Consider the following 15,653-nt stretch of genomic DNA (forward strand, 5'->3'; position numbering starts at 1 on the left):
GCCTTAATGACTTCCATAACCAGTAGGATGTGGTAGAAGTAACATCCTGGTTCTTCTTGAGGCTTGATCCTAAGAAGCCTTGTAACTTCTACTCTGCACCTTTGGAACACTAACTTACAGAACATTCCCCTCCTCAAAATGCCCCACCTCAGAATCTAGCCACTGTGCTGTGAGAAGCCCAAGCTATCGGGAGATGCCACATTTAGATCCAGCTGACCTCCCCAAATCAGCTATGTGAATAAACCATTTTGGAATCTCAGCCCAGTTGAGCATACTGATTTCATGAAGGCAAGAAAAATATGCAAAACAGCCTAACAATAATACCATTCTCCAAAACCATTCAAGTATATAATAACTGCTGGAAATTGGAATCAGGAGGTTTTAGGACAGGATATATAAATTTATAGAGAAAGAAATGTCCACACATGATTGCCTGTACAATCGAAAATTAATCTTGTTTATGGATCAACTTCAATCTTTTCTACAAACGACATAATTTGCAGTAGTCTCTAAGGTCAATGCTAATTATCTGAAACTCTACCAAAAGCTATCAGGGAAAGGCCAAGAGGAAAGGAATGGCTCACGTTATTTCCCTAGATTGAAATGCCCTTCTCTTTCTATTCTCTGCTTGGTAAAATTCCATTCACCCTCAGGACCCTGGATGATGTCACCCTCGCTACCACCTTCACAATCACTCAGACAAAATTCATCGTATCCTCCTTAGTAAGTGCTTCTTCTTAGCATTCTGCTCACAACACTTAGCCCAAACGGTACGGTCCAACAAGGCAGTCATTTATGTCTCTGTCTTACTAGATTCTTTCCTCCTTGAGGATGGCAATCATATCTTATTTATGTTTGTATTCTCAGTATCTAGCAAAGTTCCCAACACTAAATGCTTCCAATAAATGTGTTAAAAAATATTTAAGTGATTTTTTTTAAAACCTTAAATGACATAGAATTTTTATCTATTTCATATGTAATCTGAGAATCTATTATCCAAAGTAATTCACAGAATCCTAAACTCACTGCAAATTATGGAAATTCATTGTGAGTTATTAAGATTTGGTGACAAAGTTATTAAATGGGAATGATTTCAAAAAAACACCCTATTTAATAGAATGCTAATTAAAGGGATCTCTTATGAGGCCAAATAATCATGTGCACTTTATCTTTTCCTATTTCTGACCGAGAAGTTTGTTTATATTAATAGATCTGTTGTTTGAGATCAGAATCATTTTGAACTCTGGCTGGTGTGGCTCAGTGGATCGAGTACCAGCCTGTGAACCAAATGGTCGCCAGTTCGATTCCCAGTCAGGGCACATGCCAGGGTCGTGGGCCAGGTCCCCAGGCGGGGCGGTGAGAGAAGCACCGGATGGATGTTTCTCTCACACATTGGCTTTTCTGTCCCTTCACCTCTCTCTAAAAATAAAATAAAACCTAAAAAAAAAGTTATTTAAAAAAAAGAGATCAGTATCATTTTGAGAGGAAATTAGTATTTGGAGACCTAATCTCCCAGAAGAACTTCACCTCTCCTCAAAAGCCTTTAGCTTTCTTTCCCACAGCTGAGAGCATATATAACTAATTGTATAGCAAGGTACCTCCAACAATTGATTACATTATATTTGCATGTGTTGTTTGGCCACTGGTAAAAGGGGGTAAAAGAGTAGACTGTGTTGCCAAATACCCACTTCTACTTCATTGCTGGAAACTTCAAAACTTGTTGACTGAGGTTCAGTTTTAACTCCACCAAGGTCTATTGAACTCATAGGTCTGGGCTTGATGTCCATGGCTTCTTTTTCCTAAAGTAAATATTAAAGCAACAAGCCACTGTAACCAACAATAAATTAAAACACTTCACGTAAAGAATATAAAATTAAGATGTGGGTGGATTAAACAGGGGAAGTAATCAAAGACTTCTTCAATGCCCATGTAACTCTGCTTCCTCCTCTCTTTCATTCTCAGAGACTCAGGAAAGGCTAGGCAATTTTCCAGCCTCTTTTGTGCCTGATACGGAGAACTGGAAAGATTACTTTCAACTCCCAACGTGTTTCACATATATTCTCTCATTTCACTTTCATTGTAACTGAATTGAATTTGTCAAGAATCATTATTCCAGATGAGGAAAAAGAAAATGACACAGTCAAGGTCTATACTGAGTTGGGAAGTGAACTTTGATGACACAATTTTGAAAAACTAGAGAAATGCAACTACAGCCCCACAGTAGAAAAGCCTATATTGATGACGAAACCTTTTCCTGCCGCACACTGTTCGCCCCACCTTCTCAGTCACAGGTTATATTCTATTCCCAAACCCGCCTTAAGGATCTTTAAAGAAGTATTAGATTACTTTTTTAAACTTGATAAATTCCAGTGTGGACCTTCCCATCACTGCCATCCAAATCAAAAGCCAAATACATCTCTGTCACCTACCCATAACTGCCAAATAAAAAAGATCCTACTGAATTACAGTGGGGGGATTATAGCATGCACTGATTGCACTGAGGTAAAAATTGTGCTAATTGATTTCACAAATGCTCTCAATTAATTTCCACAACTCTGCTAGGAAGACAATGTATCTCTGAATCAATCATAATGATAAACTCTAAAAACTCAAAATTCACAAAAAATACCCAAATAATTTTTCAAACTGATTCCCCTCTGATCTATAGAAATTTACTACTTTAACATTTAAGGAGTTAATCAAACAATTTTGAAATATTTGTTTAAAAAGAAGGCATAGAAAGAACAAGAGTCTACTGACTGTTTTAGAAGCCTCTGGTGTGATCCTTTTTTTCAATTGTTCAATTTCATTATCTTTCTGTAAGTTACTGGACATGAGTGCTTTCAGCTGTATTTCTAAAGCTGCAACCAGTTGATCCCGTTCTTCTCGCCACTTCTGAAGGTTTCTATCTTTCTCTGCCAGCTGTGCTGTAAGTATTTCCTAACCAGGAAAAATGGAAAATGTTAGAGCATATCTTGAAACATGCATCTAAAATTTTTTTGAAATTTTATTATAAGTAGCACAATAAATATAACTGAACGAGATGCATAATGAATAGTCTAGATAAATATTTATTGTACCAAAAAAACCCAAAAAACAAAAAAAAAAATAAAAACCAAAAAATATATTTATTGTACTCTTAAAACAAAATGCATAATGTCTTTATATATATTTAATGTCCACATGCTGTCATTTATGCCTACCAGGGACGTCCAACCTGAGGCCCACAAGCAGCAGGCAGCCCCGGATGGCTATGAATGCAGTCCAACACAAAATCATAAACTAGCTTAAAATATGGAGATATTTTTGTGATTTCGTGTCTCAATGTACTTAATATGTGGCCTAAGACAACTCTTCTTCCCGTGTGGTGCAGCGAAACCAAAAGGTTGGACACCCTGGGCACCCTGGCCCATCTCATTTCAAAAAACGTACTGGCCATCTCTTTCAATAAACAATTATAGCTCTTAAAATAATACCGGCAGAAATACTCAATAGAAGTAAGAGGGTAAAATTACAGTAAAACAAGTGACAAAACTAATAACAACAAACAATAGAGAAATGAAAATAAAACAAACGTGCAAACCTAAACATGAAAAACTGTAAAAGACTGCTGAAAGAAATTAGAGAACACTTAGATAAATGGAGAGATAATCTGTTAGAAGATCAAAAGGCTCAATATTGCTAAGATTTCAATTCTCTCCAAACAGATCTGTAAGAGTTGTTCAACAAAAATGTTTAACTTCCACAGCTTTAAGTCTAATGTAAAGAGGATTTATTAGGCCATCGCTAGTGTAATGGTATAAAAGCTTCATTTCTTTAACATGACATTTTCTCCTTTCTATTCAAACTGGCCTCACACAGCAGCCTGACTCACTGTCTCCTTCCTTGCACGTCCACCCCCTGAATCATTAAGCCCTCAGGCCAATGACTTCTATTTGGCATCAAATCATCTTAGGTACAAAGTCTAATGACCACAAAGAGTTTTAATCAAACTAAAGATAACGTCTAGGCCTCAGGTGCGCGTTTCAGCTCCAGGACCAGAAAAGCAGGGAAACCAGACTAAGCATGGCCATGCTGGCATCGGACTCAGGTGCACTGACCAATTTCCCCCACCCTAGTGCCAACCAATCAGTAGAGACCCACTACTCTCACTTCCATAGTCACCATGATTAATGATTTCCCTCCTATAAAACCCATACCCTAGCAGCCACTGGAGAGCCAGGTCTTTGAATATTACCTCACCTGTAACTCCACAGGTGGGCCACTTCCTTTGCTACAGGCTCCCATCTTATTTTTGGCTTTGCATGCAGGCAAATGTGAACCTGGTCGTGGGGTATGAGGTCTGAACCACGAGCAGCAAGGCCAGGTGAGAAGACAACATGTCCGCAGTCCTGGAGCTGCTGTTGAGCTCTGAATACATCAAGTGTGTGTGTGTGTGGCGGCGGAGGGGGGGTACCTTCTGAAAGGATTTACATTAGCAACAGACAAAGGAGAGGTGAGGGGAGAAGCTAAAAGCAGGGCCAGCTCTGGAATAGGCACACAGTCAAGCAAGGAAGAAATATGTCTGTTCCTGTGGATTGGCTGTAGGCAGCAGAGTGAAAAGTTCGTGTGTAAACAAGATGCAAAGGCTCCTGGAGTTCAATGGTGCCTGGCTATGATCTCTTGGATAATCTTGGAAATAGCCACCTGAACGTGAATCCTAAATTCCTACAGATATACAGGAATACGAGCAGTCTTTTGTCAGAGCTGGCCCACAGCTATTAACACGCTAACTTTTTTTTCTCTCACTCTCTGGAATCTGTAATTATAGTTTAGAATATGTCAGAATTTTTCCTTGTCAGAGTCAAGGAAATTTCAATCAAAATCAGAGCAGGTGTGTGTGTGTATCTGTATGTATGTGTGTGTGAAGAAATGAAAAAGCTGACTCTAAAAGTTACATGGAAATGCAAGATCTAGAATAGTTCAAATTACTTTGAAAATTAACAAATCGGAGCAGTCACACAATGTCACTTAAAGCTTACTGTAATAATCAAAACCATGTGATACTGGCATAAGGACGGAGATCAGTGGAACAGAGGAGAGCGTCCACAAATTACAGTCGGCTGGCATTCTACAATAACACCAAACAAATTCAGTGGAGGAAAGTGAAAGGACAAAGGCAGCGCCAGTTGCTATTGTGGCACCATTTGCCTAGCAGGCCTATGACCTTGTTAACTATGACTGCCATCTTCCTCTTCTGAGCTGTGTCCCCAGGACTGGAAAGTACTGGAAAGCAAGAACAGACCATGACTAACAGCTCCCTACAGCCACAGGCAGAAGATAACATCGGAACAAACTGCAGCCTCCTGTTACAATGTCCCCAATAGACCAGGCCACACAACAGCACCCCCTCCACCCTTTTTAATCCAATTATAACTCAAAGCCCCTACCCCTCAATGCTGGTGTATCTCTCCACCCATGCCCCTCTCCTTTATTGGAGAGTGAGTGAATAGCATCTTTCCTCTCTATACTTTCTTCTCTTTGTGAATTCTTTCACAGCCTGCGTCACCAACCACCTGAACAGAAAGGACAGTCTCTTCAACAAAGGGTGTTGGAACAACTAAATAGCCAAATGAAAAAGAAAAATATAAAACCCAACCCTCCAAGTTAACTCTTGGACAACTGATTTATACGACAAGAGTTGCAGAATAGTGGAAAAGTAATTTTTTTCTGTAAATACTACCAGGATAATTGGTTAACTCAAAGTTAATTAAAAAAACAACAACAACAACAGAAAAACAGCCTTGATCCCATTCAGGGAGGAAAAATGATCCTCTACCATTTAAGTTCTTCCGGTTCAACTAGTAATCAAATGAACACAAGACAGAAAAGCAGGAGAAAAACAAACTGAAATTTAATAACCTGAATGCCTCCTGCATACATGGGAAAGACCCACGAAGAGTAACTTGCCAAAACGGTGGAGTGGTGGAAGCCATCACCTTCAATACCTCCTTCAGCTAGACATGGAGAATTAAGGGGGTCACCAGAAAAGCACAGGGAACAAGGGTGAGACTGTGATGCAGATTTAAGTCCTGCCTTTTTTACCCACAGAGACAGCAGTCCAAATACCATGAAGGAAACTCACTTACAAACAGAAATTTCCCTTATAAATATGTGTCCTTTTTATAAAGGGTAACTTCTACCTGGTTTTCAGAGCTGATGTTTCTTAAAATTAACCAGCAGCCTAAAATAACCAATACCCCAAAAAGTTATACTCTGCTCCCTTTCACCCCTATTTCACTCCCGCACAAAAACCAATTCTAGGATGTAAATATGAAAAGTAAAACCCTAAGCAGAGCATCAGAGAACATCTACATGCTCTAGAGCAAGGGGGGGGTCCAACCTGCAGCCCGTGGCCGTATGCAGCCTAGGATGGCTATGAATGTGGCCCAACACCAAACTGTAAATTGACTTACAACATTATGAGAGCTTTTTGTTTTCGTTAGTGTTTGTGTATTTAATGTGTGGCCCAAGACAACTCCTCTTCTTCCAGTGTGGCCCAGAGACACCCAAAGACTAGATACCCCTGTTCTAGAGGTTGGTTAAGGAAAAGACTGGGAAAATGAACTAAACTAAGTTTAAGAACTTAAATTCTTCATAGAAAAGTAGTAAGAGTAAAAAAGTAGAGATTGAAGGGAGGTACTCACAACACTATAGGGACCAAGGACTCCTATCCAGTATGTATAAGCAACTCCTACCATATCAACAAGAAAAAGCTAAACAGTCCAGGAAAATACGGACAAGGGGGCACGTTTAAGTAGATCCAATGAACAAATGGAAACATCTTCAACATCATTAGTAATCAGGATAAAGCACAGTAAAGCCATAAAAAATGACTGACAACACCGTATGTTGGCAGAAATATATAGCAACTACAATGCCAGTTGGAGTACAAATGGGTACAACTACTTTTGAGGCAGGTTAGTAAGTAGCCAGGAAAATTCCTTGGCAATTGGAATGGGGAAACTGAAACAGCTGAACAAGGCTGAGCAATTTACAGCCAGGTAATAAATCCTAAAATCTTATCTTCCATAACCAAGGACACTTAAGAGCAAATGGTGTACACACTCCAGACCATGCAGGGGCAGACCCAACTCGATCCTGGTCCCTCTCTGGTGATATTCTTTAAAGGTAAAACTGACCAGAGAATGACCCTGGTCCCCCTGTATGCTCATTTTGATTCATCAGCATATCAAAGGAAAGCTGATAATATTCTGATTGAGAACTCCCCTAAAATGCTCACCTTTAGAAAACAGATAAAAACTCTTAAGACAAAGGACCCATTTTGTGATCTCTTCAGCATGCCTGTGCCTCCCCCCTTCTCGTCTCAGGTGTGTATCTTTGCTTTCTTTCTAAACTCTAAAGGTTCCCAGGAGACTTGCAACCAGGGGAGCAGCAGGCAGTGGCAGCTCATCCCATGCTAACCCCCTGAACCTGTCCTCAAGGGCCCTCCTTTTGCCTCTGAAACTTGTTTCCTGAGTCTACCCAGCCCAGTATGATTCACTTCTTTTGTCTTTGTGACTTTCTTCCTAAAGGGTCAAGGCAGCCTCGCCTGAGCCCAATCTTCCTCACTTTCCCAAAGGGCCAAGGCAACTCTACCTAGGTTCACTCCTGTTGCTATGATCTTGCTTCTTCTATCTTAAGCCCTTCCTTGTTCCCCGGCTTTAATAAACATACTCTCAAAGTCACCTGGACTTGTGTCATGAAATCTTTCCAGCAAGAAGTCAAGAACCCACACATTCCAGACTGTGTGAGGACAGAACCACCTTGGTCCGGGTCCTAGTCCTTTTCCAGTGACACTTTGAAGATCAGTGTGGCATTCTACTCAAGTTCCACATACGTACACCCTATGCACTAGTAACTCCATTCTTGGCTAAACATACAACAGAAATATATACACATATGCACTAAAGGAAATGTGTGAAATGTTTACTCAACAGCCCCAAACAGAAATAAATCCACATAACTTCAACATTAAAATAAATAGATAGTATACTCGTGTGCTGAAATATACAGCAATGAAAATGGAATAACTCTAGCTACATGCAACAACACTGATGACCTCTACAAAGGTCGTACTAAGTGAAAAAAGCTAGGCACAAACAAATGCATTCTGTATATTTCCATTTACATAAAATTCAACAATGGTCAATACTAAAGCATTAAACTGAAACATTAACGACAGAACAGTAGTATCATCAGGAAAGAAGCAGGAGGGACCCCAGTGGTGATGGCAATGTTTCTATTCCTGCACTGGGTGGTAAAGTGGGTACTGGCTTTGCAATAATAATTGTAAAGAAATATATAGGAAAGAGGAGGAGCTGGCTTTCTCTAGGATTAAAAACTCAAAGTAGCTTTACTGGCTGGCATTGCTGACAAGGGACCACTAACTAAGAAAACAAAGAGGCCCCACTTCTGGTTTGGGAGTGACTATGACGGCACTTCTTGCATCTTATTCTTGCCCAGAATAGTTTGTTGGCCTGTAGGGCAGAAACAAAGAACCTGTAACAACCTTTCCTGTTATCATCAGAATCCTGCAGGTATACTCCAATCATGCGGAGGTGGCACATGAAATGAAATATGCTGTCATCTCAGAGCTGTAGTGATGACAAGTATTAGTTTCACATGATCTGGCAGACGACAAAAAAGGCTCTAAGAAAACATGACAACTAAATGTGTAGCATCCTGGATCAGATCCTGGGCCCAGGAAAAAAACATTAGTGGGAAAACAGGTGAAATTCTAACAAGGTCCATTAATTTAGCTAACCCTACTATAACAACATTAATTTGTTGGTTTTGATCACTGTTCTGTTGTTATATAAGATACAACATCAGAAGGTGTGTGATAGATCCACAGGAATTTTCTGTACTAGTGTTGCAACTTTTCAGTAAATAAAATGATTTCAAAATAAAAAGTTAAAATGCTTTTAAAAATCAGTTGGAAATCATTCATAACTAACTGAAAATTACCATTCCTATCTTCACTGAAAAGTTTAGCTGTTATCAGTAAAATTGTCATAAACAAAGGAAATACCAACAGATAACAATGTGATACTACCAGGTCACTGTTATTGTACATAGAAAAACCATTTTTCATTTAAAGATAATGTTACTGTGTTGCTCAATAGCTCCTATAATAACAATGGTGCCTTTTAACTTGTTTTTTTCTGATTGGCAACACTGGGTTTCAAACAGACTAAGTCCCAGTTTAAATAGGAAGAAACAAAACAAGCTAAGATAGGATTGGTAGTACATAAAGCTAGGCAAAACTGAAGGCTATTTCTACCTACACTCTTCTAGAAACTATTTAGTTGACTTTTTAAAAACATGATAAAATTGGCATATGAAATAAAATATACAAACCATGTTATTAGAATGTACAGTTCAAAATGCAAGAAAAGTTTCACAATACAGTAGGGATAACCCTGTTGCAGTCAAAAGGAAGAAATTTAAGTTCTGTATCTAGATAGAAATATAATTAGGTATTTCCCCAATTTGCTAAATAAACTGAAAAAAATTAAAATAAGAATATAAAGGAACTTCACGATAAATTGGGACAGAAGAGTCATCTTACTGTCAGTGAAAGAACATCCAAAAACTATGAAAAAGTTCCATAAGAGTTTATTTGAGTCCAATTTTTCAGAGCACGCCCAGAAGCAAGATCTCAACAGACTGAGAAAATGCTCCGAAGGATGGCAATTCTGCAGGTCCTTGTACACATTAGACTCAGAGCAGAGAACAAAAGCAGATAAATGAAATACACTGTGGGCAGAAGATTAAGGGGGCAGAAGAAAGCAAAGCAGGAAATCTCTAGGATTAAATAAAAAGAAGGGGAATGGGAGGTAGAAGACTATATAAGGGGAAAAATGGTAATGGAAGACTTGTCTTAGGGTGGCAAACACTCAATACAATGTAAAAAACGATGTATTACAGAATTGTACACCTGAAACCTATATAATTTTATTAACCAATGTCACCCCTATAAATTCAACTTAAAAAATAAAATAAGTAAAAAATAAAAAGCAAAGTGGAGAAATTCTTTCTTTTACATTGGTGGATACAGCAGTGTTAACAATTAACATATACAGCACAAAAAGATATTATGCAGGGAACAAGATAATAATGAGGGGTTCTATAGTCTCCTGCTCTGGTGGTCTTATGCTCTAGTGCCTGCAGTTGTGCCTTCAAGGGATCTAGAAAAGAAAATTACTCTGGCCCTGGCCAGGTAGATCCCAATACACCAAGGTTTTTTGGGTCCAATCTCTGGTCAGGGCACATATAAGAATCAACCAATGAATGGATAAATGAGTGCAAAAACAAATCTATGTCTCTCTCCTCTCTCTGAGAATCAATCAATAAATAAAATTTTAAAAAATTACCCTGACATTTCAAAGGTATGTTATCCTAGATGCATAAGAACAAGGGACAGAACTCAAAGACTGACCTCTGCTAAGGGGGCCTGGGACGTGACTACCCACCATGGCCTGTTAGAAATTTGTGATCAGAGCATCCTATGTAGTTAGTCACTAAGTTTGTCAGGCCTGCCATGTGCCCCCAATGCCCCAGACTGTCAGGTTTATTATACAGCCCTTTTTCATTCACAATACAAATAGTAAAGGTACTTTAAAAAAGAAAAAGTTAACCATGTAGAGACCGATAAGAATCCCAGAGATAAATTCAACAAACCAAAGAAAGCAGGTGAAATAATACATCAAAGAGAAAGTATAATTGCTACCAACCACTTCATTTTGTTGCTTTAAACCATGCTCTCTGTCTTCAGCATATTTTTTCATCTCTTTGTTTCGTAGATTCTCTGCTTCTTTTGCTTGAGTGATTAGCATCATTTTTTCATCTAACCATTTCTTTCTATCAGATTTATATTTCTGCTCGGATTCCTATATGCATAAACAGTACAAATAACTATCACATGCTTAAGTAGTCAAAAAATCTATTTTTATACTCTTCATAAAACCCATCACTTTACCTTTCTAAAAACTTAAAAGTGGTTTTCTTTCAACAATGACAACACAGAGTTTATTTCAGATTATAAAATGAACATTGGTGATTTGCTTTACTAAACAGTATTTCCTTTATACACTTTACTTCCCTATGAAGTCCACTATTTAAGGACTTGATTTAATTAGTAAGCAAAAGAAGAAATGAGCAATTTGAATTCCTGAAAGTGTCACAAACACCCAAGTCTTCCTAAATGTCAGGAAAACAAAACAAAGACTTGGTTTATATGGTCATATCTAATTATATGGTTCTAAAAATAAAATATTCCTGGGTATATAGGATGCCAAATAAAAACAACTTATGCAATAGGACAAATATTTATTAGTTTAAGGATCATTGAAAACAGCTGGACAGAGAATATAGTTGACCAGTAACTTCCAAAGTAGCTTCCATAGATCCTTTGAATTCAAGAGCATCTAATTTATGCATTCAAAATCCAAATGAACAAAAACAATACCCCACTTTAAAATATATGTCCCACTGTTTTAAAAACTTTTAAAAGCACTATACTACATGAACTATGTCAGTCCATTCCACGATTATAAATGTTATAATCTAAGATATGCAATTACATCATTTGCGAACAAGGAAAACATACCACTACTCCTTAATGTAAATATTCTCAATGTAGTTAATAAATTTTTTTCATAATTAATGGAGTATTTACTTGGGGTTTTCACAATGGAAAGGATAAAGTCTAGACTATATAATTAACAATTATAAAATAAAGTAACAAAAGGACTCATGGACATAGACAAAAGTGTGGTGACTGCTGGGGTGAGGGGGATATATGGGGACAAAAAGGTAATGGAAAATACAATAAAAGAGTAAGTCAAAAAAATTAATAAGTATAAAAAAGTAACAATGTTTTTGTATTTGTTCAATACCCAGTTACATACAACCTGAATTTAAGAAAACTTAGATGCAACTAACTTTTCAAAGTCATTATTATATTTTCTTCCATCTCAAATCAAGTTATGAATGCAACTCTTAATATATAAAATTTTAAGTGGTATTTGGTAAATCCCATTAAAAACATATTTCCCCCACATGTTGTATTCTATACATAGCATGTTAGAGTTGAACATAAAATAAATAAATAAACAAATACCAAGTCGAATATCTTCTATATAGTATGGTTTTGAATATATCCCAGTTTCCAAATATACAACTCTGCTTTTTCCATCTTAATAATTACATATTGAAAAAATTTACAACAATCAAAATAATTTTCCTAACAGTCATTTTCCCCACAGCAGGTTTTGATGAATAAAAAGTTTAAGGGCTAGAAAAATCGGAAAGACATGGTAATTTAAGTATTAAATTATAGAATATAAAACTGAAGCCTCAAACCATTGTACTTTCATTGGCAATTAGTTTATATCTTGGGAATTTCTTCCCTGTCATTTCAATATATACTGAAAAAATTATATCAATATATTAACACTTCCTAGGAATTATTTTACCCATATCTAAATTAACTATCAAATACTTACGGAATTCCTCTCTCATGAGAAATACAATGAATACACAGACAGATATACAGATACAAACATAAACAAAATCATACCTGGAACTCATCTTGAAGTTTGCTGAGCTTTTTACTGAGCACATCTGTGTAATCCTCAAGTTCCTTATTTGCCCTTTGATGACTTTTTGTTTCCAGACCTTTGAATTCTTCCTTCAGTTTTTCCAGTTCTGTTTGAAAAAATTAGTTTTAAAAGCACATGCAAAAGTTATACCATTTAGAGATATACATGGCACAGGATGCAGACAAGACTCAGAAGAGCCCAGAAAAAGAAAGGTCAAGAAAGAACTAGAGCCCTGACCAGTGTGCTCAGTTGGCTGGGCGTCGTCCTGCAAAGCTAAAGGTCAATGGTTTGATTCCTAGTCAGGGCAGAGGCCTGGGTTGCAGGCTCAGACCCTGGTCAGGGTGTGTACAAGAGGCAACTGATCTATGTTTCTCTCTCATGTCAGTATTTCTCTCCCTCTCCTTCTCCCTCCTTTCCGCTCTCTCTAAAAATAAATAAAATTTTTTAAAACAAGACATAGCTAGAACTATACTAAGAGTTGCACTTTTAAGAGTTCTTACCTAATTTTAGAGAAGAGGAACTACAAGGACCACTGAATAATGTTCAAAGTGAACAATGGTGGTCTGAAGGATGGAATCAGAGTATTTATTATACAAGATGATACTAAGAGCTAGACAGAGGTAAAACTTAGTTGAAAGTTTATTCTTATCATCTGGGGAACACTACAAGTTATCATCCAGTTATTATGAACATGTCCTTACTCCTTCTTTACTATACACAACTTTACTTAGATAAAACAATTTCATCACACTGGAAAAAGAGAAACGACAGGGCACTCCAATATCACATTAAATATTTTTCATTATGAATTATTATAAGTACTATAATACTTTAAAAAGGAAAGACATCTAGGAAGATAAAAAAAGGCAAGAGTATGTCTTCAGATATTTAAGCAATCTTGTCTTACCTGTGGCCAGTCTTTCAGTTTCCTCTAATTTGGCTTCAAGCACCTGCTCTTGCTCTATCTGAGTTTGTTCTTGTTCTTCCAGTGTCATTCGCATGTCTTCAATTATTTTTTCTTTAACACTTAGATCTAAAAATTTGGGGTGAACATTTGAGAAATTACTAACATCCATTTTCTTCTATCCAATTTCTCTTGAATTCTTCTAAAAACTAAAATACACTTTTATTAACTATAATAAGAATATGAGTTCCATATAGACAGAAACTTCCTTGTTCTCTGCTGTACCGCCAATGCCTAGAACAGCACTGGCATAGATGAAGCACCAAATAAATATCTGATGTACCGATGGACGCTTGGATGATTGCAAGAATGCACAAATGGAAAGAAATCTTTTCAAATAAAATTGACAAATTTTTATACTATTAAACGATTAATACTAATAAGCACAAATCTTGGGATTTAGAAGACACATTATTTGGCAAAACAATTTTAGCCTTAATATTCTCAAACCAAAATTAAAACTTTTACCTCTTAAAAGCAAAAAAGTCTCCATACCAATCTGATTTTCTTAAAATTCAAATAATTATTTTTATGGAAAAATTTTCAAAGCCAAATATTTACTTCTAGTGTTTTTAAAACCAGCCCTTGAAAAATGACAATGTCTTATAAATCTATTTTAATCCTGTCCGCTAGTAAGACACAAAGAGGAAAGATTATTTTCTTGCCTCTACTACTGGCCACACATAGCTAAGCTCATTTGAGATACCTCTTACCAAAACTATTGCTGGTGTCAGAGGTGACAAACCTGTAAATGCATGTAGGTCAACCTCAGGTAACTAAAAGTAACATTAAATGACAAAAATCTCAAAAGATGGCTCCCTCAAAATGCACATAAAGCAAGCTTAACACAAATAAAGAAATAAGAAAAAACTATGAATAATTTTCAGTATATCTGTCCACTGATGTAAGCTGCTGGGAGTGCTAATAAAACAGAATTCCTCCTAAGATTAAAGGAGTCTTGGTATCATCATCTAAATTCTTTCTTTCAAAATGCATGACTTGCAAAATATTCATATTATACAATTAATTATAAGTTCATTTAAAGAACCCCTTTCCTCTTCCATTCAATATTTTGCACAAAACTAGAGGGCTAGAACGAGAGTTTAAATATCCAATTATCAACCAGGAGAGTCCCAGGGCACCGATGAGAACTTCACCAATGGCTATCCACCCAGTATTTGAAAGGCAGGAACAGTAAAGCAAAAAGAATTATTTCATCAGTCACTGCCTCTGGTAATTTACATTTTACTTCAGAATAGAATCCAGAAATATACAAAAACAAAACAGAAAATTAAGCACATAAAAACAACTAGTATCATCATAGCTAAAAAAATTACTATCAAATGAATAGGCCAGTGATTTTCAACTGGTGTGCTGCAAAGAGGCACACCAGTGTGACATCAGATTTTTTAAAATATGCAAACCTGATTATTTAGTCAGGTGCACGGACCTCTTTCCCCTTAGATTGTCAAATTAAAAAATGACAACAGCCAATACAACAACAGCCATCCAGTGTGAATGAATCAAAACTATACCTATTTTCTTTTTGTCAGATAGGCAAAAAATGTACTTTTTGGTGCAATGCAGAGTTTTAGTAATTAGTTTATGTGCGCCATGAGATGAAAAAGGTTGAAAATCACTGGAATATGTATCAAGACCTTAATATTCAGGGGAGAGGATCACCGAGAGCTATGATGTCCTGGAAAAGATTTAAAGAGGAAAGGCTTAAGCATAACAATTGAGAACAGATAGGAGAAGGGACATTACAAAAGCTAGGGACAAAAATGACACATGTCATATAAAATCCCAGATTAGAAATACTCACTTAGTGACAGATCAAATTTCAGAATACCAGTTACCAGATGTCTATAAAGCAAGTAGAAAAGCTTGAAACCATGTGATACTATGTTTCATTTACCACATTGGCTGTAAAACTAAAGTTTGAGAACACCTAATACTGGCAACAATGTAGGGAAACAGGCATTCTACCGAATATTACTGTAACTATAAACTACCATAAGCACTTTGGGGAATAGAAAAGC

At 36.9% G+C, this 15,653-nt stretch overlaps 1 protein-coding gene across 6 annotated transcripts in view; it reads right to left on the bottom strand.

The window, feature by feature from the left end:
• KIF20B (kinesin family member 20B) overlaps window positions 1-15,653 on the bottom strand; it is a 73,692-nt gene that overhangs the window by 10,439 nt on the left and 47,600 nt on the right. For all 6 annotated transcript variants that reach the window (XM_045197782.3, XM_045197783.3, XM_045197781.3 and 3 more), the window contains exons 25-29: window positions 13,555-13,680; window positions 12,626-12,753; window positions 10,779-10,934; window positions 2,761-2,940; window positions 1,689-1,799 (exon numbers count right to left, since the gene is read on the bottom strand). In XM_045197782.3, the coding sequence (XP_045053717.2) occupies window positions 1,689-1,799; window positions 2,761-2,940; window positions 10,779-10,934; window positions 12,626-12,753; window positions 13,555-13,680 (701 nt within the window). The remainder of the gene's footprint in view (window positions 1-1,688; window positions 1,800-2,760; window positions 2,941-10,778; window positions 10,935-12,625; window positions 12,754-13,554; window positions 13,681-15,653) is intronic.

The sequence above is a fragment of the Desmodus rotundus genome, chromosome 4, assembly GCF_022682495.2.
Source record: "Desmodus rotundus isolate HL8 chromosome 4, HLdesRot8A.1, whole genome shotgun sequence".
Classification (NCBI taxonomy): Eukaryota; Metazoa; Chordata; class Mammalia; order Chiroptera; family Phyllostomidae; genus Desmodus; species Desmodus rotundus.